General features: G+C 46.1%; 1 protein-coding gene across 2 annotated transcripts; it reads left to right on the forward strand.

The window, feature by feature from the left end:
* The first annotated feature begins 416 nt into the window (after nucleotides 1-416).
* Nucleotides 417-19,685, forward strand: LOC142771676 (uncharacterized). 2 transcript variants are annotated; one of them, XM_075873471.1, is made up of 3 exons: nucleotides 417-614; nucleotides 1,110-1,476; nucleotides 16,920-19,685. In XM_075873471.1, exons 2-3 carry the CDS (start codon nucleotides 1,177-1,179, stop codon nucleotides 16,980-16,982), a joined length of 363 nt encoding a protein of 120 aa, XP_075729586.1. In that variant the 5' UTR covers nucleotides 417-614; nucleotides 1,110-1,176; the 3' UTR covers nucleotides 16,983-19,685. The 2 variants fall into 2 exon arrangements, 1 of the variants encoding a protein (XP_075729586.1); XR_012886059.1 differs by lacking the exons at nucleotides 417-614; nucleotides 1,110-1,476 and adding an exon at nucleotides 11,220-12,045.
* Nucleotides 19,686-25,186: the final 5,501 nt, after the last annotated feature.

The raw sequence follows: 25,186 nt of genomic DNA on the forward strand, positions 1-25,186 counted from the left end.
TCTATAGAAACGTGATTATGCTTCCTTAACGTCATCATGGTCGCTGTGTGTATGTACCAGACCGAATCAAGAACCGGCAAATGTGGGCCTTCACGACGCCACTATGCACGCGCCGTTTCCCTAGCGGAAAAGTCGCGAAATGTCTCCTCACCTCCCGGTGATGGCCAAGCTATAGACTGCTCCTGCGCACGCGCAGGTGCCGTGTCTCCTTAGATGCATTCCTTCTACTAAAACGGCATCAGCACGAAAGAAAAAAATGAAAGAGGTGGATTGAGCGCTAGTCGCCAGTGGTTGCGTCAAAGCCACCGGCTTTGACGCAACCAAGCAGCCCAAGTGCTGAACACCGACAAAATACTAGGTTGAAGATTATGCATGGATACACTGAACGCGGAGGCAAGACTATAATCTGGTTTAGCTGATAGTATTAGAACACACGTGATAACAGTTATAAGCACTGAGCCGGTGAAAAGTGTTTCCGATAAGAAGAATCGATAACTGTGCAACGTTCGGTGAGAACCTAGGGAAAAAAAAATACGAGATCCGCCCACAAAACTGCATAGCGCCTTCCTTTTACCGACGAAACAAAATTGTGCTAGTCGGATTTCGCTCACACCGTAAGTACTTTGTCTCGGATAATGTAAATACCACGCGTATTAAGAGGAAATCGTCGCTACTACCTGAAACATTAAGTGCCATAAAGCAACAATGTCAGAACCTCTGCGAAATTTGTGAGGACCTTCAAGTTTCCAACCTAAAACCAGCGACGCAATCGTTTTGTCTGTTGGAAAGTCAACTACTTGAAACACTAGAGAAGTGCTCGATGTCACGAAAATGAATAATGGTTATTTGATGCAGCATTTATACAAATTCTTTGTGGGAGAGAAAGCGATGGCTGCGCGCAGAGCTGACATTGTTTTTTTTTAGGTTGAAACCAAGAATAGTTGGTAATGGTTTTTGAACATCTTGAAAACAGCGCAAAGAACGACGCAGACAAGGTAGGATTGAAGGACACAGCACAGTGCTGAGGCGTGTCCTTCAGTCTTCACTTGTCGTTGTCGTACTTCGCGCTCTCTTCAACAGGTTCAAGGTTTCCTAATATCCTGCCGCAGAAAAACGAAGAAAAAGCGTGTTTCTGAGAAGGCGGGGTCGCCAGCGGCCACGTCCGAGGCGAGCTTGATGCATCCATGGGACGCACCGTCTCTCCTACGCGAGGACCTTTCGACCCTCATGGTGGAGTCAGTTGGGGACGACGTGATTAGCGCCCGAACCGGCAGTTCTTCGCAGGCAGTGGTGAAGGCACTCGCTGACGGCTCCGCGACGACCACTACGCACGATTATGCCGTCAAGCAGCTGGGAAAGAGCAGCGACATCACGAAGTACAAAAATCTGACGTCTACAGCTCCCGCCACGCAGGGTGCAGGCGCCCACGACAGCACCGGTATCGCACGGACTATCACGGACCCGGAGATGGCTGCGGTGAGCATGCTATGTCGCAGATTCGTGCCTTGAATCTAGAACTTCACCCACTGATCTGAGCAGCCGAGTCCCTTTAAAAATAGCGGATTTGCAGCAGGTCTGTCTATAGTCAAGCAATCGAAGCTTTATGCCTTTATCGTTTAGGGTCAGTGAAAGCACAATAGAATTTGAGCAGGTAGAAATGACCGAAGTTCCGTTATCTAAATGGTGGCTCAAATCAAAGCAGGAGCAGAATTGTCTTGGGCTTCATAATTGGTATTTGGACTCTTCATTTTGAGTTACAGCTAAGTGGCGTGAGCCGCCACCCAATCAAAACTGTTCAACGCCTATCCATCCATCCATTCATGTCGTCTGTCTCTGTCGCCCACTCCGTCCGTTCGTTAGGCTTCCATAATCTTGACAAACAATCGCTGACTTGGAGAGACTTGACCTTGATTTGCAACAGCGATCATGCGTGTGCGGGCATGTGTTTGGATACTGTGCCGTCCATGCAGACCCGTAGCCAGGAATATTCTAGGGTTGGGGCTGACTTGCTGAAGATCGACCTTGACTATTCTGGCGAAAGACCTATTTTAGTTACCTAATATTTTCGGTAAAACACCCCCTTCATCATGACTTCAGGAGGGGGGTGGGGCGTAGCGCACCCCTTTTGGCTACGGGCTTGCCTCCATCTTCATTAACAAGAAGCTGAGTGTGTTTAGAATCCCAGAAAAATTTCGCATCCGGTATAGTTTGCACTGAATGTTAGCTAACCTTGCCATTTCAAAGGCAGGGTTCCCCGTATCTTATATATGGATTATTTCTGAAGCAGCATCGGGAATCAGGCTTCGAAGTACCCATCGACACCCATCTTCAGGATGACTCATGTAAATACCAATTGTGGAATATAGTTTTGCTTCCCGGTTATGTTTGAAGATATGATGACAGGTTTGGGGCCTTCACAACAAATATTGCTTGAGACTATACTCATGTCTTCAGGCTATGAACGGAGGAAGGGGGGGGGCGCCCCTCCTAGTCACCTAAGAGGGGGGGCGCGATGTCAGCTGTTTACATAGGAAAGGGGCTGCTGCAACTCGGGGGGTACAGGAGGCTCAAAGCCAGCCCCCATACATTGACATAATAGAGAGAAGGGGTGCTGGGACGAATTCGCCCCCCCCCCCCTGAAGGGGAACCCTACTCATGTCTATGGCCATGAACGTGAACAACACAAGTATATTGGACGTAAACAGTCTTTGCCGGCTGCGATGCGTCGCATTCGGCCCTTGGGTAACGCGTTTGTGAATCCTGCTGTTGAAAAAAAGGAAAAGTAGCACGTCCCGCCCTCACACGAAACCTTTATTTGAACGATATGGCAGAGACTCCTGAATTGTTTAAAAAGAAATCATAGCTAAACAATTATCATAAGCGCGTCTTCCAGATTACGGTGGCGAAACTATATTGTTTTGTTATGCGAGAGGAGAATGTCTTCGAGAACGCACCGGATCAGAGCCGTCCACTACTCGGATGCGCCGCTGTTGAGAAGAGACGCAGCCCGGTGACGTCATCGTCTCCGGAGCAGGCGTGGTGCGCGGTCAGACAGAGATCCAACTTGATAACATGACTTCAGGTGCTACGTGACGCCAAATAGCAAGAAAAATGTTCCAAACTCGCCTCCATGGCTACGAGCCGTTCGTTAACACAAGAATACCTAACCAGGTGTATGGGAAAGCAACCACTGCTTCAACTCAGTTTGCAGAGCATAGAAGACGTTTTCCGAAGGTTGTATAGGTCCCTGTCGCTGCGGCTATTCGATTTTTCATCCACTTTCATTGCTTTCCATTTATGCCGTAATTTCTACACTGCGAATGACGTAATGTATGGTTTACTTTGCTTCATTGCATGTCGTTTCAATTATGTCATGTCGAACAAGAAACCGAGCCCTCAGTACTCGTCACGTTCAGTGGAAAAAAAAGAACACGAAAACGTTAAGGAGGGCATTACACAAGCGCTGTCTAACGATTGAAAGTTTAATAGAAAAGACGTATAATATATAAGCATGAACGAAAACGATAAATTGTTTTTCAAAGTGCGGTAATGATAACAATGCCATGTGCGGTATTGCTACCCCCCGTATTCAGAAACGCTCCTCGACTCGACTTTCACCCTTCACTTGACAGAGTTGAGCACTGCACCGCTGCTCGGCTGAAAATGATGCTGCGCTACTCAAAAATCACAGCAGATTATCGCTGATATGCAGTGACTTGCCGTGCCTATAGAGACAGCGCTCCCTTCGGCTTTCTCAAGTGAAGGTGAAGCGTTGAGTGAAGGGAAGTTCTGCAATACGGGGGTAAGAAGTAATCCCTTCTCCTCTGTTGCCCTTTCAATAGCGTAGGCCGTGACGTCAACATTTCGCGTCTTTTTGTGTCATTCACAAAAAGAACCAGCTCGTCTGCCCACAGGTACGCGCATTCGGCGCTCTTTCTCCTCGCCGTGCGAGGAGAAGCACTCGACTAATAGAAGAGACCAACCGACGAACGTATCCTATAGCGAAGGAAAGATCGAAATGATGAGGGCCTCTTTCAATGTGGATCGTCAAACGCTTGTAACTTCGCTGTTACGACACTCTTTCGAAAAATTCTCGCAGCTATTTGTTTGTTGATAATCATGTACAAGTGGAACATCACAATTAAATTTTGACCTTTTGGTAATCTGAGGGTAAAATTAACGTAATTCTGTGCTCTCGCAGGCGTCTGGCCCCTGCCAGGAGGTCCCGTTGGGGACGCCACCGAAGCGCAAGTCGCGGGGCCAGAGTGTGACGATAGTTATAGCGCGAGAACAAAACGACGACACAGAGACAAGGACACGAAGGACACTGTGTGGTCACGTTTGGCGACGCGCACTCGTACCGCGTCTCGCCGGCTGATCCTTCCACCAATGAGTTCCTGGGTCAGGGTTCGCACCAGCTGCGCATCTTGGCGTGCGCCCAGCTGTCCCTCGGGGCGCTTGCCTTCCACTACCAGTCACTGCGAATGCTGGCGCCGCCGGCTGACGTCGTGGACCACTGGTGCAAGCAGCCGGCCGAGTTCTCCAACGAGAGCACGCAGGCTTGGAAGAAAGCTTCTATTCTCGTGGGTCCAGACGGCTGCTACAGCCGATGCACCGTCTACAGGTTTCCCTACTCGCACGGCGTGGGTGAGTGCACGTAGTCATAACCCGCCACGGTCGTCTAGTTGCTCAGGGTCTCGGCTGCTGACCCGCAGGTCGCGGGATCGAATTCAGGCTGCTCTTTCAATGCGGGCAAAAATTTGAGGCCCGTGTGTGATTTGGGTACACGTTGAAGAACCCCACGCGGTCAAAGTTTTCGGAGCCCTCCACTACGGCGTCTCTCAAAATAATATGGTGGTTTTGGGACGTTAAACCCGGACAGCTATTATTAGCGCACTAAATCAAAGCCGTGCACGGGGGTGGGGGAATCAAGGGCGCGGCCTAGTCACCTGAGAGGGGGCCCCAAGTCTGCACCATACATCGACCTAATAAAAAGGGCGGGGGGGGACGCTGCCACGAATCTGCGTCTCCCTCCCTTCTCCGCATGCCTATCCGCACGGTTTTGACACCTCTCCCCATAAAGTGCCCATGCAAATTCTTGTTACGTTTTTGTATTCCTGCGAAGTACCGTCGCAGCAGTGTTTCCAAAGAAAAAAATTAAGGTTCGTTTAATTAGAAGACACTGAATTCTCCTGACAGGACGCCCAGAGGCGTGTACCCGCTGTAAACTGTGCGGGCGAGACTTAGCCCGCCGCCCTCTGCCCCCTATTGAAGTACCCTGCGCACGCCTATTGCTATATGCTTTCGTCCGCTTTTGAATACGTTCATGATACGTCCGGTTTTGCGTGCCGAAACCGCGATGTGACTTATGAGAAACGCCATACCGGAGGGCTCCGGAAATTTCTCCTCGAAAATGCGATGCCGGGAGCGAACCTGTGACCTTCGGCCAGCTGTGGGGCACCGTAACCGCTACACCACCGTGGCGGACGCGTTGGTACAACTTAAAAGGTGCGCTTAGTCAAATACAAGGCCCCCTGAACAGCCTCTCAAAATACGAAGAACGAGCACGTTATTCTCTCCCAGCGTTGCCAGTCTTTGCGGCACACTTCTTGACGCCGGCAGTTCGCTCAAGACGCCAGCATGAAAGAAGTTCTCGATTGGTCGATGTACCAGATATAACTGTTGTGACATGTCTCCTATTGCTGCTTTGCAATGCAGTCCTATGCCAGTTCTGCCTTGTCTCGCATGCTTATCATGCGCGACAACCTGATATCGCTTCGTTTACTGCGTTCGCGACTGCGCAAGCAGAGGTAGCAGCGTGTTATCGAAAAGCGCGGCATCCTGACTGGCCGAACGCTCAGAGCATTATTATATTCCACGTGTTTTATGCAGAGATAAGCGGCGAAAGGGAGATCGCGCTTGTAGGACGGGCAGTGCAAGCGACAAAGTACTGTCTCTTCTTTGATCTCGGTGAGGTTTAGGGGCTCTTTAGACGCCATCTCGTTCTCGACACCGCTGCAGCGTCGACCTCGGGGCCGGAGACAACCGTCACGGTGCTGTGGCCAGGCTACATCAACCGTTCTCGGTACGAGTTTCCGTGCCACGAGTGGGATTACGACGTATCTCCGGGCGTGCTCACGGCACTCAACGAGTGGGACCTGGTGTGCTCCAACGCGTGGATGGTGCTCGCGGCGCGCATCTACACCTACCTCGGAGGCGTCGTGTGCACGCCATTCATGGGCAAGATGGCGGACAACGCGGGTCGCAGGCCCGTACTGCTGGCCTGCGCCGTGGTCACTGTGGTCGCCGCGGCGTTGACCGTGTTCGCGCTCACCTTCTTGCAACTCGTGCTGTTGCGCATGTTGGTTGCGGCTTCCCTGTGCGGCTTCGCGATCGTCTCCGTCGTTCTTCTCTTTGAGGTTACCTGCGAGGCCAGAAGGTTGGTGATTGCGCATGCTTTCGAGAAGTAGGTGATCAAAACACGAAATGTACTTCCAATTATTAATAATTGTACCTGGGTCTTAGCTCCCAAAACGACGATATGATTATCAAAGACGCCGTAGTGGAGGCCTCTGGGAATTTTGACCATCTGGTGTTTCACTTGAGAACGGGAGAAAAGATGGAACAGACACAGGCGCTAGCTCGACACAGGCTATCGATTTATTGACCATCGCTAAGCGAGAGAGACGAGAGTGATCTCGAGCATTTTTTTTCTCGTGAGACATGTCATCGAATCACTTTGTCTAAACGTAACCACAGAGGGGAAAATACTATATTTCAGAATCGGATTTAGGATTTTGGTTATTCTGGAGATAATGTCGATATGTTTCTGAAAACGTGACGTCAAATGCTTTTAGAAGAGATCCATGATTTACAAGAAATGCCTTCCCGCATTCGAAGAACACAATTAGCCGACATTTTTTTTTCATGCTCCCTGCCCCCCCAACATCGCTTCAACCTTCAACGTGAATTTCCGCTCATCAGGGAACTGGCTTTTGTAGCTGTGGCCCGCTTAAGGCAAGTTTGAGACGCCCGTGGTATAGGGTAGTGAAACACTCATTGACAATACGGGCTGGCACAAACGAAAGAAGCAAGCGTACCAAGGTAATTTCATTGCTGTCAAATGCAGGACTGACTACGTCTGTTACGTCATCGTGGCGTACGTAATCTGCAGCTGGGTTCCGTGTCTAATGAGTGCCGCAGCGCTAGTCCTCGACCGTCGCACGCTGGCATTCGCCTTCCTCGTACCGGTCTCGCTGCTCCTGACAAGTTTCCAGGCAGTCCGGGAGTCCTCGCGGTGGTTGCTAGTCATCGGCAACGTCTCAGACTTCGTCGAGCGCTGTTACACCATGGCGGCACAAAGTGGTCGTCGCTCCGACGCCGACCTGGACCGCACCGTCACACGGCGGCTTCAAGAGACCACCGCCATAGCCGGTGCCTTGACCCCCGAAGGACCTCGCGCCACGGAGGGGTCGCTGCAGCACGGAAGCACCATGTCGGGCATGGTCGTTCTTCCAGGACCCGTTGCGAGGACCGCGTCGCTGGCGCGGCGTTTCTTAAGTCTGTTCATCGTCCTGAACGAGGCGTCATGATGTGGAGAACCGCAAGGAGCGCATGCGTGCTGCGGGGCGCAGCGTTTTCTGTCCTTCTGGCAGACGGCGGTCCTGGTGGTACCCCGCGTCTTCAGCGTGCTGCTGGCGGTGCGACTTCTGAAACGCTGCCATCGCGCTTCTAGCCGTAGTCGAGCCGGCCCGCTCTTGGGGCGGTTCCGTGCTGTTCGCGGTCGTCTTCGCCAACGAGCTGTTGATGACCTCAGTGCTCGTGAACATGGCCTTCGCGTGCGTCTACTGCCTGGAGCTGTACGTAACGGCCGAGCGCGCCGCGGGCTTCAGCGTCGCCTACTCGACGGGCATCCTGGGTGGAGTCACCGTTTCGCTCCTCTTCGGTGGTCAAGACGCGTCTGTCCGCAAAACGTGCGGACTTGTGCTGGCCGTCGTAGCCCTTCTGCTGGTCGACCGGTTGCCCGAGACCAAGGATGCCAGACTGCCCGACGCGGCGACCGGCGCGATCTCGGAGCTCAAGCGATACTGCATGTCCAGCACTTCCAAGAGCTTCGTGGAGACGCGGCCGTCGGCCGACTATGAGGGCTCGCCCCACCTCAAGTGACCGTCAGCTTGCAGCGGAGACCGCGAGAGTGAAAAGCGCGTGGCGATATCATACTTTGTGCAACGTTTAATTGCTGAAACTAGAATTTTACGTAGAACACCTCTGCATACGTGTTCCACTGATTTTCAGAATTTTTTGTACTGAAGTTTTAATTAACTCGTGTGTGCGTGTCTTGCATGTATAGCGTTTCTGTGAAATTAAAAAAAAAACTGCTGAATTTTAAATTGCAGTTGCTAAGAGTATGCAGAACCAACGCCTGAAGAACGATTAAACGCCGCTTTTTATCTGCTTTGCTTAATGTTGTTTGTGGGAAGGAGAATATTATTATGTGCTTGTAAATGATAGTTAGTGGCTATCGCGGAATATTTTACAACAGGATAAAGTTACATTTAAAATTTCTGAAATCTATAGCAGAATATACTGTTCACGTAGCCGAAGCTTCGCACTTACAAGGATTTGTCTCCTGTAGACTGACCTTACGCTTCCCGCAAATTTTACGTCCGCGTATGACAATTTTCGCGCAACGATACGTAACAAATTTTAGTTCCATTATTCAACTAAATTGCTAGCCTTAAAAAATCAGTCTTAAAATTTTTCAAGGTTTCGTCAAATTTGATATATTGAACTGTTTTGCTCAATCGACAGTTGATTCGAGATAAATTTTCAGCGAAAGACGCTCACCTTCTTCGTCAAAAATGCATCCACGATTTGGTTTATCGAAATGCAATGATATTCTAACAAAATCGCAAAACGCACTCTTTTTCAGAAAGTTTGTAGCGTGTGGGAATCTTCGTGGAAGAATGACAATGGTTCTTGGTGCTGACCCAATAATCGCGGTTTCGATCCCGGCAGTGGCGATCGTATTTCGATGGAGGCGAAATGGTAAAGGACTGCATGTGTACTCTGCGTTGACAGCGCACGTTAAAGGACATCAGGTGGTCGCAATTTCCGGAGCCATCGTATCGTGGTTTTCGAATGTAAAGCCCCAGATGTTGTTGTTATTATTATTATTATTATTATTATTATTATTATTATTATTATTAAAATATTTCTCAATGAAGCTCCTCACGACTGCGACACGAGGCTTGTTTTGACGACATGGCTCAAAGGCGTGGGCAGAGGGGCAGGAGGGAGGAGGAGGCGCCCATTTGTCAACTAAGAGGAAGAGGGAAGAGTCCGCCCCAAAGATCCGTTCGGTTGGGGAGGAGGTTCTGCCACGAACGCCCCCCTCCTCTGCTGCTTACGGTTATGGCAGGGCACACGTTGCACGCGTCAGGAACAACGTAGCAGAAGGGACCGTGGACAGCCATGAAAGAACTAGCCGACAGGCTGCCGCAAGGAGTGCTCTTTTGCTGTTATTTTTTTTTCACGCCTTTCAAGTCTGTTTTAAATTCGAAATTCGGCAGATCCCACGTACCTTGGGAATCGACGTTAGGCGAAGCATGCGGATGGAACGTGGCTGTGTTGAATATTTTTGATTGTGAGAAACGTTTCGAAGTGCCGCTGAGGATCTGTACATATGCATGCGTGCAGATGCATACGTTAAACATATATATGGCTTTATATTAGCAGTTATTTACAGCTGCGTAACGGTACAACAGCAACATGGATATTTGCAACACCCGAAGCGGTATGCTGATATGAAGCGCGTGCTGGTGCTCGTGAGGATGGTGTTCCTGATTGATTGATATGTGGGGTTTAACGTCCCAAAACCACTATATGATTATGAGAGACGCCGTAGTGGAGGGCTCCGGAAATTTCGACCACCTGGGGTTCTTTAACGTGCACCCAAATCTGAGCACACGGGCCTACAACATTTCCGCCTCCATCGGAAATGCAGCCGCCGCAGCCGGGATTTGAACCCGCGACCTGCGGGTCAGCAGCCGAGTACCTTAGCCACTAGACCACCGCGGCGGGGCAGATGGTGTTCCTGAACAATGCTACATAAACATTAGCGGATAACGCTTAACTACTATGGAAGTTAACCCGACATCACGGTATGCTTATAAAGTTATATAACCGAAACTGACGTTTCACGAACATTACAGGGTCTGTTCGATAAGTAGTTCCGAGACCTGTTGTGGCTCTACGGTAGATTACTTGATTGCCGAGCAGAAATCGGGGGTTCGATTCCTGCGGAAGCCCTGACATTTTTATTTGCATTAGTCGGGTCAACGCTGCCGACGACAGCTTTTTTCTTAACACTCGCGCGTTAAAATTACCCACGTCTGTTCTCGCCGTTCCTGGGTATTTATAAGCTGTCCATCACCTGTGGCGCATATCCACATACCTGTGGCACATACCGCCCGTGGGTATGTGGCACACGTCTGGCGGGAAGGTTTAGACAACCCTTTCCGATAATACATGAGCGGCCGGATTGATGGATGTATCCGGCTGTGCCCTTTAGATCGGGTGGTGGCTAACGCCACCTAGCCTTAAAGTTAAGCAAAATTTGTTCTTCGGCGCGACACCTTGCGGCCGTGGCGGGTTGTGACGTCACATGCTCAGGAGGTGCATGCGCGGCCTTACAGAAATGCAGGAATGCTCTGCACGGGTGACAACGCTGGGAGGTGCGCTTGTTTAGCCAAAGATCCTTGCTCCCTCAGGTCGGTTTCGTCACATCTATTTCGTAAGACGAAGTGCATTTCTACTGATAAAACGCGCTGGCATCAACGATGCACGCTTTATGGCTGTTTTGAGACATGCTATTATATGAAGATATGATAATGCCAACACCCACGTAAAAATAAATTCTAGACGGCCACATAGAGGGCGTCATTTACGCAGGCGTGTGTTATCAGACGAAACGCGCTTCGTATCGCGAAAGATATTGACGTAGTTATGACGAAAGCGCCCTGAGTGAGTGCGGATCTTCGTTGAAACAAGCACACCTTGCAACGCTGTCACCCGTGCTGAGCAGGCCTGCATCGTTTGTAAGGCTGCGCATGCTCCTGTGCACACGACGTCACAACCCGCAACGGCCGAAAGGTGTCGCGCCGCAGAGCAAGGCCGGCTATCTGTGCTGGCGCGCTATACATAGACGTGGCCGCGGCTACACCTGTCATAACGTACGTATGTTCACATTAGGAAGTATGTGCTGATATGTGTGAGTGGTTTCGAAGTGGTCACCGTGTGTACTCTAAAATACTGAATCTAGTTGATTCTGCAAGAGATTACTGCGTGTCTTATAGCATAACTGCATGCCGCCTTCGCAACAGTCACATCTTACTAGACCTCGTGTTTGCTCATTTCTGCTTCTCGTTTCGTTCCTTAAAATGAGCGAACTTTCGTCTTTTCATTCGCGAAACGAATTCAAGGACACGATCGCTGAATAAGCGGCAACAAACGTGTCGCTAAATTAACCACGTTTTCTCCCCAATTACACTGCGCAGCAGGCACATTGAAGTAGGGCCTCGAACTGGAAGTACCGTAGCAGACGATGCACCATTTCGCTATCCACCTATTGCGCTATCGAAATCTATATCTAGGTGGATGTCAAAGCAGCGAGGCGTTTGCTTCTTACAAACTCGTCGGCAACCACCGAAGTCTGTGATTACAGGATTTTCTTTTTTTTTTTTGCTCCAGGTGAAAATGTTTCCTTTTTGCTCCAGGTGAAAATACTCAGCAGTAGAATAAGCGATCTTAGAACCAGAATGGACGCACAGGAAGCAAAGATAAGCGTTGAATGCTCACGCTACTCCGCTATCGGTGTGTTGTTTGTTGCTTGTGATGTGTGGTGGATACCATCTCCGAACGTCGGTAGTGTAAAAGTGGTGAACTCGACCCGATGCGACTTCGAAGAAGTTGAGTGTCCCGTGGTCGATTGGATGCGCCCAGAAACCATCGTTCAACGTACGCTACGGTAATACTTCGGAAGAGGTAAGCCAAATAACACCTTGTATAGTTTGCAAAGCGGAGTGTGAAGTTGCGCCTAGTTCGTCATTGTCGAAACGCGTGTTATTACACTAATTTAGCAGATAGTGACGTAGGGCCAAAAATGACGCGACATCGTTAAAAATATAATTGATTTCATATTAATGTGAGGTGCGGCCATTTCAGCTTATTCCAGAGCGTCTAAGCAATTGCGGCTTACTAGCTACGCTTCTGTACAGCTAACCTTGAAAACGCGAGTATGTTTCAGGTCATGGAAGTTGAGTTTCCATATAGTTGAAGTTGAAAAAGAAAAGCACCATCCGTGCTCTTCGAAGTACATGCCCATTAAAAAGCATCAGGTTGTCAACAAAAAATGCGGACATCCCTGCCTACTTCACACCATAATCGTGCCGTTTTTTTATTAAGACGTAGTGCTTCATACGATATCTTGAAATTCGATTAATTGTATGCCACGTTTTTTTGGCTGGTACCAATACTTTCATTTGATTTATTGCTTTGTTTTTGCTGTATAGAAATGCTGTCTCGGTGTTTTAAGTATGAGTGATGGGTTGGGCGTGGCGTGGTATGGCGGAGGGCTAAAGCCTCTGTAGTGGGGGATGGCGAAGAGATTGAAAGAGATCGCTATGGTGTCTGGGTAAACATTAAAAAGCTTCTGACGAATGATCGTGCCATTCGGAAGTTATAACCACCGGCTCTGAAACACCGAGAAGCTAGAGACATAGCGCGTAGTTCAAAACAAATTACCTTGGCAACTTGGGTTCCGAGTTTAGAAGTGCTTGTGGTGTGGCTACAGAGGTCAACACATATGTCTAGAACGACGGAGTGTCGTGGTCTGACCAGCAGCAGCGATATCATCAACGGGTCATATCTGAGCATGCACGGCTCCAAAGACGCGCCTGTTTTGCAGTTTCTGTCCTTGTTTATCGCCGCGATAGCTGCTTTGGCCCTTAGAACTACTGCCAATAAAAAGAGTGCGATTCCCAGGATCCTCTTCTTTTACTGAGAACTTCTTATTTGTTTATGCTATTATATAGAGAATGGTTTGCTCGGTCTTTTTTGTTTTTTTTTGCGCTAAACTTTTATATAGAGTAACCACCAGAAGTTCTAGCCATATTCGAGGAATCTCAAGGTTGTCCTCAGCATGCATTCAGTTATATATAAGGAGGTCTTAACTGTCATTTGAGTGCAGCCAGTACGTTATCGCCGACTGCCACATAGAGGGAAGTGATTGGAAGCGTGACGTATGTGCTGACAATCGATGATATTCCGTTTGATGTAATATATTCTATAAGATTGCTGAAGTGACAGTGTTACACACGAGGGACGCGTACTTCAAGGCTTACGTATTCTCTGGGGAAGATTTTTTCGGGCTGCGTATTGAGTTTCATGGCATGCTTGGCGGCTCCGGGTGTCCGGCGTCTGTTTTTGTCGTCAATGAGTACGATGAGCAACCAGGATGCCGGGTGGAACTGAAGCGCAATAAACAACCGCCGGATTGGGACAGCGACGGTCACTCGTGGATACATTGGGGCCACTCGTACTCAGTGTACCGTAGTGATCTTTGTGCAATAAAACGCTAATGCAGGGCACTTCGCATAGAGCGGCTATGTCCAAAAACTTGACCATCTCTACGAAGGGAACCCTGATGGGATGGGATCCGAAGCAGCAGCGTTGCTCATGGGTGGTGTCACGGGTTGAACGGCGCTAACGCAGGTGCTGCGGTAAGCGCTGGAAGATTCGTTTGAATCAATGGCTGGCGTAAGTCTTGTAGGTGACACGTACAGACTCAACGCGTACAGACTCAACGCGTACGTTAGGCGCACGTCAGGTGTACTGCTCGTGAACCGACGAGTCCGCGATGTAGCGAGTGGTGGTCGTGGCGGGTGTTGCAGGCGAACAGCTGTGGGCGCTGCGGCGAGCGCTCAGCTGGCGAGGGAGGGAGTGACGTCAGCGCGCTCTGCGAGGGGAGCATGACATCAACACGCAGCAGTGGCGTGACCTACTAGGCACCGCGCCACCACCTGCGGCGCGCGGCGCGTTCGTACGAAGGGACAGCGTTACACAGGCTAGTAAAAGAGCTGCTTCGCATCTAAAGAAAAAGTAAATAAAACCCACTTGCCCCATTTTCCTACCCCGCCCCGCCGCGGTGGTCTAGTGGCTAAGGTAGTCGGCTGCTGACCCGCAGGTCGCGGGATCAATTCCCGGCTGCGGCGGCTGCATTTCCGATGGAGGCGGAAATGTTTTAGGCCCGTGTGCTCAGATTTGGGTGCACGTTAAAGAACCCCGGGTGGTCGAAATTCCCGGTGCCCTCCACTATGGCGTCTCTCATAATCATATGGTGGTTTTGGGACGTTAAACCCCACATATCAATCAATCAATCAATCAATCAATCAATCAATCAATCAACCAACCATTCTGCTACCCCTTCTAGAGGGCACTGGGACACCGCCCTTCTCATCTGTCTCCGCTGAAGCCTCAGCAGAGTCTGGTGCATGGAGGAAGGAAAAAGAAAGGAGGGAGAATTACGCCGTAAGATTGAAGCCGGCGAAGCCCACCATGCACTGCGCCGTGCTCCCGACCGGGTTGCAGAAATTAGGTGCCTTTTCTCGTCTTCTAACCACTACCACCACCACCATGTCGGCCCAACACCTTACCAAAACGCCACAGCGTGTGGTGGGTTTTAGTGCTCCCTGTTCTGTTTTTGAACCTCCTGCCTGAGCCGGTATATCTGCGCCGAACAAGTGCGTTCCGAATAAAAGTTACGGGACGCCACACTATGAAGTCTCGGCAAGTCTCGTTGCTTGCGTGATCCTGATGCAAAAGGTCACGTGTTGGGCCGACACTGCTGGCTTCAAAACTGTGAGTTGGCTTGCAAAGACTGGCGGCGGGACGTCGTGATCCCTTCTTTCTTCTGTTTGCTCCATGGTCTAGTGAGACCGACTCGAGATGGGGCCTCGTCCTTGGTGTTGCTGACTAGGACGCCGGCCATGTAGCAAGGTGACGCTTTGCGTCCCCCCCCCCCCCCCCAAGTGTTTCATCTTACAAGAAAAGTTTTGGCCTATTTCTCTCGAGTGCCCAGAGTATTGCCTAATTTTTTTCTACTATTTTTAGTTTGATTCCTTTCAAATATTTAGCATGTAAGAATGTATGTCCCAGCAGGACATAAACATAACACATCAAGTTCGTCAGCTGTGCGCACACACGAGCTGCTCTGTTCCACCTCCTTTCTGCTTTAAGCGTGTATGCGATGTCAAATAATTTGAGCTCTGGTTGAAGTGTCGAATTCATAATAAAGCATGAGCTGCATAATTTTGGAACACGTTTCTTTTATTGATACATTCTTTACCAGATCATTCGGATTAAGCTCTACACATAGGCTGTTTCTTTTGCGTTTGGTGTGTTAATTTCTCGCTGAATGCTACAAAATGTCCGGTCGGGCGTTCGTAACACCATGGTCCTTCAATAAGTTAATGAAATATTAACGAATGAATAATTACAAATATAATTAATACAATAATAACAGTATTGCCTCCACCTATAATTTACTCCATATTTACGCAAAACTCCTGTCTGCTATGAGCTCTCTTTAGTTCGTATGTACGCTATCAAAATTTTCAAATTTGGTAGCATATGTACAAACGCATACATGCACACACACGTGCAAAAATACATAAATTATAATTGACCCCCCCCCCCCCCCCAAAAAAAAAAAAATGTCTGGCTATGTTCCTGGTAGCCTGAATTTGGTTAGAGCATGCATGCTGTCATCATAGATGTTCTGCCTGTGAATTCATTGGTGTGAAATGTGACAAACAAGCATCAAGTGTCAGTAGAATTGAGTGACGCAAACCCCGTGGAGTAAGAATTTCCGACTACGTTCGCAATTGCAAAACGCTTATTCAGTCGCTTATCCAGACTCGGAATGATTATCGAATTGCGCAGAAGAGGTCAATTTATTCAAACCTTATTGTACCTTGCTTTTTGTTAGCGACCAGCTGACACAAATAGCAAGAACAAGTGATGCACACTATTGTGTACGAAGCATTTTAAAGGAATAAATACTTCATCATAAAGGTAGGTGTAGTCAGAAACAAAGAAATATATAAGTAGGAATAAAGTGTAGTCAGAAACAAAGAAAAATATAAGTAGGAGTTCGGCATGAAAATGTGGATGACAAAGGCTTTGAATAAGAGAAGTGGTCTAGTGATAGCTGTAATGGTCTGAGAAGGTTGTTCTTCTGGCTGCTCAAATGAAGGGGATGCTCAAAAAGTGGGGGTCGGGGCACGTGTGCCAGCAACTTGGAGCAGGTGACCGGTAACATAAATTATGCTTGAACAGGGCCTCATTGGTGGAACATGATATAACGAATCGCAAAATGGAGTGTGAGAGAGAGGTAGCAACTGCTCTACAGAAAGAACAGCAAACCTTCAGTTCAATTGTCATAAAAATTATACAAAATGCGGGTGCACTTAAACCCCTCCATAACGAAGTAGCAGCTTAGTTTACTATATTCGAAAATTCGTTATGAAACTATATTCCTGAACACTATATCTTATAAAAGGTTGTTCTTCATTTCGCTATAACCGATATTTTTTATATCCAAGTTCGTTTTATGAAAGTTTCAATGTACATGATAAGAGTGAGGTTGAGAGCATATTCTCTAGCCTAAGTCTATTGCCTATAGAACGAAATCGCCCTGCGTCATACCACATTCCCACTTCTACCTTATGCTGGATGAGGAATGAAATGGACTGAATAATAACTTTGTATCTCGATCGTTTCACACGCTTTGTTATGAAAGTGTTTGAACATCTCAGAATTCCAAAGCACGACTGATTTTCTTCTTTTTTTTCGCATAGTTCAGAGGGCAGCAGCAACGACACTCTCTTTGGTCGAGGCAACTTCGTCGGCTGTCTGCGTAACCTGGCCATCAGCGAAAAGCTCATTGACTGGATTGACTCGGTTTCACCACACAACGTACTGCCCAACTCATGCCCTGCCATATAAGCATGTGACTTTATGTACCCTACCTTTACTGTCACTAGTTTATTCAATCTTACATCAGCCGCATTAACCAATCTGCTAGCTTGGTTAGCGTTCACAATCCGTCGAACCAATTTTTTTTTTCTCGGCGCATCCGTACGAATGTGATTACTTACAGTAACGTGCAGCATAGACGCGCGTCTTACCACCACGTTATGGGACTGGTCTATAATGGAGATGTCTTGCAAAAATACTTGCGAAATTGAGAACACACACGATCACCTTAAAAGACGGGGTCTTCCTGAAGAATGATCGATCCCAAGACTTGGTGTTTTCCCTTTGGGAGTTTAGTTTGCGTGCGATGTGGAAAATTTTATTGTACTGTGGGATCTCCATTCCTAAACGCAACCATTTGTGTCTTTAATGGGCCATCCTGCCGCGCAATAAAGATGCCTTTATTCGCTATTATTCCTACCTATGGGGTTGGACTTGGCAATATGATGCAGCAAACATGGGTCTTTATTGGGATTTAATGCTGGTGAAATTAAATAGAAAGAAAATTTTAAATAGGCTGGTTTCTCCCCATCGCCAACTTCGACCATGACATGTCCCATGGATTCATCTCGTAAATTCAGAATTGATAAACTTTTATAGTGTGCAATTTGTAACTGAAGCTTTACTGATGATATTACAGTGTTTTCTTGTGTAGTATATCTATGATCAGTTTAGTAAAAAATTGCTGAAATAAACTGGAATGCGCATTGATATTCATAAGTCAGGTATCAACATTAACACAATGTTTCTGTGAAAAGGACAAACGCTTTATGGTTGCAATGTTAATTTTGCCAAGTTTCAAACGGCACTTCCACTGCCCCCACCTTCAATAGAAAAAGACATTTCCTGTGTGGCGTTGGCTCCATACGTACAAGAGGCCTACAGCTCCGATATTTCTTTATTTGATGTACTGCTTGTTTACGAATGTATACTGCCTCCTTGCGAATGTACCTTTTTGAGCTGGTTAAAACAGTTTTTTTGCAATAATGCTGAAATGGAAACACGGAATAGGTTAAAATAGTGTAGTGTTCACTAGAGCTTGTTATACGCTTGTAACGTTGCATTCACAAAAAGCTTCTGCCTTCCAAGTGATAACCCGCCATCGTTACATGAATAGTGGTCGAATTTACAACACCAAAAGCAAAAAAATGCACTATAACGCTTATAAATTCATCTGTTAGCGAATGTGTTGTAGCGTTGGACACAAACTGTCATGCATTGTCTTGCTAAATACTGACGAAGCTTTATTATAACACAGTGTGTAAATATACAGTATGTTATTACAGTAGCACCTAGCACACGGAGCTTACCTTTCATAAAAAATCTCTATTCATAATTAAGCATAACGCCACTACCGGGGAATTCTAAAGCTTTGCATTGATGTTAAGTTGATTCTACTTTTTATGATGAACTAACGGTAAAATGCACAGTTATCCATCTGGACCAGCTGTCAAATCTACGAAGAAAGGTACCGACAGCATTGCCTTAATAATGATGCTGCGTAGAAGCAGCACACCACGTAGTCATGAGGAGATTGTGTGTTATTGTTGTTGTGTCGCTACTTTAATAAAGATTTCTTTGTGTTGTTAACAAAAGGCCACAAGTGGCAGCATAGGATAAGTACCATGGATGCGTTGATTTCGTGAATCACTGTTGATATCTTATGTATGTATATATATATATATATATATATATATATCAAGGAACTGTCACTACTATGAAAAAATAATGTGTTCGTAATTGCATTTAAGGGGGACATGGATGTATGGTCACATGCTCACACTCGTGCCTTGAAAAATGTGGTGGCATCGAAAGTTGTTCCTTATTAAACTGCCGCACATCACCTTCCCTCAATAGACCGTGAAATTTCTGTGTGTAATGTATGGCTGTTTCACATTGATGGCTTAAACATGTTTTGTGATAAGGTGTACTGTACACGAGGAGTGCTTTTTTTTTACCAAATTGGCCGATTCTAGAACCGAAACTAGTTTAAATAAGGCTCTATTGACACATACATACCCTCAATTTTTCTCTAAAACAGTGATAATAAACTACTACTTCGTTTTTACTTTTCACATGAAACTTGAGAGTATGTGTGGGCCAATACAACCTAGTTTTGGTTAAGCATTCGGCCCATATAAAAAAAAAAGCTACCCAGATTGTTCCGGGAGCCATTTCTTTTTGGGAAGGTTTGCGCGTATTCCAGTAATTGGGTCTTAAAATACTTGTGCCACTAGAACTGAAAACGATGTGGAATCTTCAGAATGGATATAAGACCTTTTTCTTTTTGAGTGACAGCGATTTTCCACCTTGTTCATAAATTTGTCCACAATCATAGCTGTGATTTGTGCTGTAGCACGACCCTCGAAGCCCGCTCGTACCGTTAACCCGGAGGTATCGGGCGAGGGGAGTACCACTTAAGGATGGAGCAAGGTCCGGATACTACTTCCCTCTGCCTTTGAATCCAGTGGCCTCCAGCCGGCACCGGCACGGAATGGAACCCGGTACCTCCCACAATGGAAGCAGACGCTCTACCATATAGCTCTGTGGTAGGAATTTCAGCGACAAATAAATCTGTGTCAATTCTATCAAGGTGCGAGCAAACTCCAGAAAATAAAATTCGAAAAGCTGTAAGGAGTACCTTTAGGAAATGAGTGTGCCAGCGCGATTATATAACCACTGCTCTTCCGATGGTGAAACTTACACTTTACCACACGGCCACTGCCACGGCTTTATAAGGAAGTTTTTAAGTTGGTCTGTACATTAGGTAGCCCTGGTTTTCTGGCGCCTCTACCTTGGCGTAAACAATGTTTTCTGACCTCTGTAAAAAGTGAGGTTGAAGGAATGATTTTTTTGCGAGTAGATTTATCATATGCGGCTGTCTCGAAATCTCGTAATTTTCAGTTTTAGAAAGTATTGTCGTATTTGAATGAAATCGACTGCTAAGAATATTGTGATCAGAGAAGAAAGCCTTTGGAAATCTAGTAATTTTGATTTCTCGAAGTATTACCGTATTTGAATGAACTGGCGTGTTAATGCTTTTTCTATCAGAAAGGTAAGCATTTCGAAAACTCTCAACTTTGCAAAGGCACTTTCGAAAACTCGTATATTTTTTTCTTTCAGAACGTTTGGTCTTGCTTTAATTATAACGATTCCTAGAGCTTTTTCACACCCTCTCCTTAGGGCTTTTTCGAACAGAAAGGTAAGTCTGGCCTTTCGAAAATTCGCAATTTTTTATTACAGTAGGTGCGTTCGCATTTTAATTACATCAATTCCAAGGGCTTTTTTGGTCAAAAAGGTAAGTTTATAGCCATTGAAAAAGTGGTAATTTTCGATTTTTGAAGGTTTCGTAAAGCGTTATTTATATCAATTTCTAGGGCTTTTCTGATCAAGAAGGTCGGTTCTTAGAATTTCGAAAACGCGTATTTGTTATTTCAGAAGGTGCGGTAGTATTTGATTTATATCGATATCAGGGCTTTTCTGATCAGAAAGCTATAGCTTTTAGAAAACTGGCAATTTTTGATTTCAAAAGGTTTGGTCCTGCTTTATTTATAATATTTCTTTGCGCTTTTCTGGTCAGTGAGGTGAATCGGTAGCCTTCCGAAAACTCGCAATCTTCGATTTCAGGAGGTGTGGTCGTGCTTAAACTCTAAAGCCTTTGGAAAACAATTAGTTTTTAATTCCAGAACTTTCGTCTTATTTGAAAAAAAAATGACTCTTGGGGCTTATCCAATCAGAAGTGGAAGTCTTTGAAAAGCTGGTAATTTTGATTTATGAAAGTATGGTAGTATTTGAAAGAAATTGATTCAGGGCGTTTCCGATCAGAACGGTAAGCCTTAGAAGAAATCGTAATTCTTGAGTCCCGAAAGTGTGGTCCTACTTTATTGAAAACCACTCCGATAACTTTTCGGATCAGAAAGGAAAACTCGTAATATCTTATTTTTTGAGGTGTGGCCATAAGTAAAAAAATCGATTTCACGGCTTCTCCGATCAGAAAGGTAAGTCTATACTCTTCCGGAAACTTTGTTGTGTTTTAATTATATGGGCTCCTAGGGCCTCTCTGATCAGAAAACTTGCAATTTTTGATTTCCGAAGGTACGTGTTCGTATTTGAATAAATCAACCGCTAGGGCATTTCTGATCTGTAATTAAAGGGCGGATAAGTGGCGAAATTCAGACAATGGAAACTTCGGAAATTCAGGTGTTGCACTTCCAGCAACGAAACAGATGTAGCTTTTGAAAGTCTTGTATTTTGAAAATTTTTTAAGTGCTTAGGCATTTGGACCAATTTAATTTCCGTGAATTTTCTAAACTCAGAACGTTTACTATGCGCATATACTATGAAAATTTCGTATCTTCTTTTTGGCATCAGAAACGGTCATCACACAAAAAAGTTTAGTCCTCATCAACGCTAATAAGGGTATATTTTTGTCTGACGTCCCGGTTTGCCATAGAGGGCATGCTATGCGTTTTTTTCTAGCTAAAGGGCCCCTGACGTGTTGGCTTCCCCGCAATGCATGGCTGAAACTAGCTAAAAAATTTAGGTTGTTATCAGCCCTGATAAGGCTAAACTTTTGTCTGACGTAACACCTTGCCGCGGAGGGCGTATTATGCGTTTGTTTTTAGCTAAAGGGCGCCTGATGCGTTTGCTTTCCCGCAATGCATTGTTGCAACTAGCGAAAAAAGTTTGGGCCCTTATCAGTCCTGATAAGGCTCAACTTTTGTCTGACGCCACACCTTGCCTTGGAGGGCTTATTATGCGTTTGTTTGTAGTCAAAAGGCCCTTGATGTGTTGGCTTCCCCGCAATGCATGGTCAAAAGTAGCGAAAAAAGTTTAGGCCCTTATCAGCCCTGATAAGGCTCAACATTTGTCTGACGTCACACGGTGCCGTGGAGGGCGTATTATGCGTTTGTTTCTACCTAAAGGGCCCCTGATGTGCTGGTTTCCCCGCAATGCATGGTCAAAACCAGCGAAAAAAGTTTGGGCCCTTATCAGTCCTGATAAGGCTCAACTTTTGTCTGACGCCACACCTTGCCTTGGAGGGCTTATTATGCGTTTGTTTGTAGTCAAAAGGCCCCTGATGTGTTGGCTTCCCCGCAATGCATGGTCAAAAGTAGCGAAAAAAGTTTAGGCCCTTATCAGCCCTGATAAGGCTCAACATTTGTCTGACGTCACACGGCGCCGTGGAGGGCGTATTATGCGTTTGTTTCTACCTAAAGGGCCCCTGATGTGCTGGTTTCCCCGCAATGCATGGTCAAAACCAGCGAAAAAAGTTTAGGCCCTTATCAGCCCTGATAAGGTTCAACATTTGTCTGACGTCACACGGTGCCGTGGAGGGCGTATTATGCGTTTATTTCTACTTAAAGGGCCCCTGATGTGCTGGCTTCCCCGCAATGCATGGTCAAAACCATCGAAAAAGTTTAGGCCCTTATCAGCCCTGATAAGGTTAAACTTTTGTCTGACGTCACACGGGGCCGTGGAGGGCGTATTATGCGTTTGTTTCTACCTAAAGGGCCCCTGATGTGCTGGTTTCCCCGCAATGCAAGGTCAAAACCAGCGAAAAAAGTTTAGGCCCTTATCAGCCCTGATAAGGTTCAACTTTTGTTTGACGTCACACGGTGCCGTGGAGGGCGTATTATGCGTTTGTTTCTACCTAAAGGGCCCCTGATGTGCTGGTTTCCCCGCAATGCAGAGTAAAAACCAGCGAAAAAAGCTTAGGCCCTTATCAGCCCTGATAAGGTTCAACATTTGTCTGACGTCACACGGTGCCGTGGAGGGCGTATTATGCGTTTGTTTCTACCTAAAGGGCCCGTGATGTGCTGGTTTCCCCGCAATGCATGGTCAACAATAGCGAAAAAAGTTTAGGCTCTTATCAGCCCTGATAAGGCTAAACTTTTGTCTGACGTCACACCTTCAGGTGGAGGGCTAATTATGCGTTTTTATGTAGCTAAAGAACCCCTGATGCGTTGGCTTCACCGCGATGCATGGACGAAACTAGCGAAAAAAAAGTTTAGGCTTTTATCAGCCCTGATAAGGTTCAACTTTTGTCTGACGTCACGCCTTGCTGTAAAGGGCGTAATATGCGTTTGTTTCTAGCTAAGGGGTCCTGAAGTGTTTGCTTCTCCGCAATGCATGGTCAAAACTGGCGAAAAAAGTCAAGGCCCTTATCAGCCCTGATAAGGCCGAAACTTTTCTGGCGTCACAATCCGAGGACCTCCAGCCGGCACCGGGCAGAAATCGAAGCCGCTACGTCCCACATCGGAGGCAGACGCTCTACCTTAGAGCTACCTTTGTTTTTTTTCTTTATTGCTTATAGCTACCTTTGTGGTGGGAACTACAGTGACAAATAATTTGTGTCAACTTTATCAATGTGCGACCAAACTTCAAAAAACAAAACTTTAAAGCTTTAAGGAATGAGTACGCCAGGGGGATTCGAACCAGTGCTCTTCAGACTGAGAAACGAACACTGTACCACATGGCCACAGCCATGTCTTCTTCACGCGGTTTAAAAGTTGGTCTGTACTATATGTAGTCCTGGTTTTTGGTGCTCCTACCTTGGTGTACGCAATGTTGTCTGGCCTCCGTAAAGAATGAGGTTGAATGAATGAAAACTTCTTGCGATATGTATATGCATGGTATGGTGCTATCACCAGTGGTTGTCTCGAAATCTTGTAATTTTCAGTTTTAGAAAATATTGTCGTATTTGAATGATATCGTCGTTTTTGGAAATGTTGTGATTTTTTATATCCTTAAGCCTATGAATGAAATTGAACCCTATGGCTTTTCCGATCTCAAAGGTAAGTCTATAATAGCCTTTGGAGAGCTTGTAATGTTCGAATTCCAAAGGTTTTTTCGTATTTGAGTGAAATAGACTCCTACGGCCTTTCCAATGAGGGAGGTAAGCCTTTGGAAATCTCGTAATTTTTCATTTCTCACAGTATAGATGTATTTGAATGAAAGTGACCCGTACTGCGTTTCCGATCAGAATGATAAGTAAAACAAGAAAATTTTGATTTTAAAAGGTATGGTTGTATTTTATTATATACACTACTATGGCTTTTCCGATCAGATAGGTAAATGTATAGCATGAATGGGTATCTCGAAATTTTGTAATTTTCAATCGTGTAATTGATTTAAGCGTTGTTTTGTACATTATGCAGCGCATTTTGTAATGTTAAAGCCGTTTTTTTTTTTGTGCACCTGTCTTGCCACACATGTTTGTTTTATGCATGCTTAAAAAAGAGGTTGAATGTTTGTGATTAACAGCATAAATGCCAATTTTTAATCAGCGAATTTTGAATATTCAAATCTGTTGTCGTATTTGAGTGAAATGAACATCTAGGTTTAGGGCATTTCAGATTGGATAGCTTATTGCTTTTGGAAATATTCAAATTTTTAATTTCCTCAAGCACCGTCGTACTTGAATGAGATCGACTCCAAGGGCTTTTTTCGATCATGAAGGTAAGCTTATAGCCTTTGGAAAACTCGCAATTTTCGGTATCGGAAAATCTGGTCTTAATTTAATGAAATCAACTGCTAGAGCTTTGTCGATCAGGACGGCAAGTGTATGTTAAGTGTTTATTTCGTAATTCTTAATTTCCCGAAGTAGTGTTGTATTTGAATGAAATCGAACGCTGAGGCATTTCCGATAGGTAAAAAACACATGATACATAAACATTCGATACGTAAAAAAATGGTATTTGGGAGATTTTATTAAAAAAGGGGATCTTCCATCCGACGTCTGGTCTGCAAAATATTGCAGTGGGTAAGACTTCCTGCAACCAACTATCCACATCCACAACGATGCTCTGGAAAAATAAAAAGAACAGAACGTGTCACATTAGCAGGAAGGGTGCCATTCTGCGCACCAGTAACGACATGAAGTTGGCTTCTCCCCAACACAGAGCGTGAGAAAATTTTGTGGGGTGAAATAAACACTTCCGAGACGAAAAGGACGCATAGATATCCCATTCTGCAAGGTGTGCCGTCAGAAAAAAGTCGGGCCTTGTCATAAGAGCATCGACTATTTCGGCAGGTTTTCGACATATTCAGCAATGATTGATTGATTTATGGGGTTCAACGTCCCAAA

This window comes from Rhipicephalus microplus, chromosome 9, assembly GCF_043290135.1.
Source record: "Rhipicephalus microplus isolate Deutch F79 chromosome 9, USDA_Rmic, whole genome shotgun sequence".
Classification (NCBI taxonomy): domain Eukaryota; kingdom Metazoa; phylum Arthropoda; class Arachnida; order Ixodida; family Ixodidae; genus Rhipicephalus; species Rhipicephalus microplus.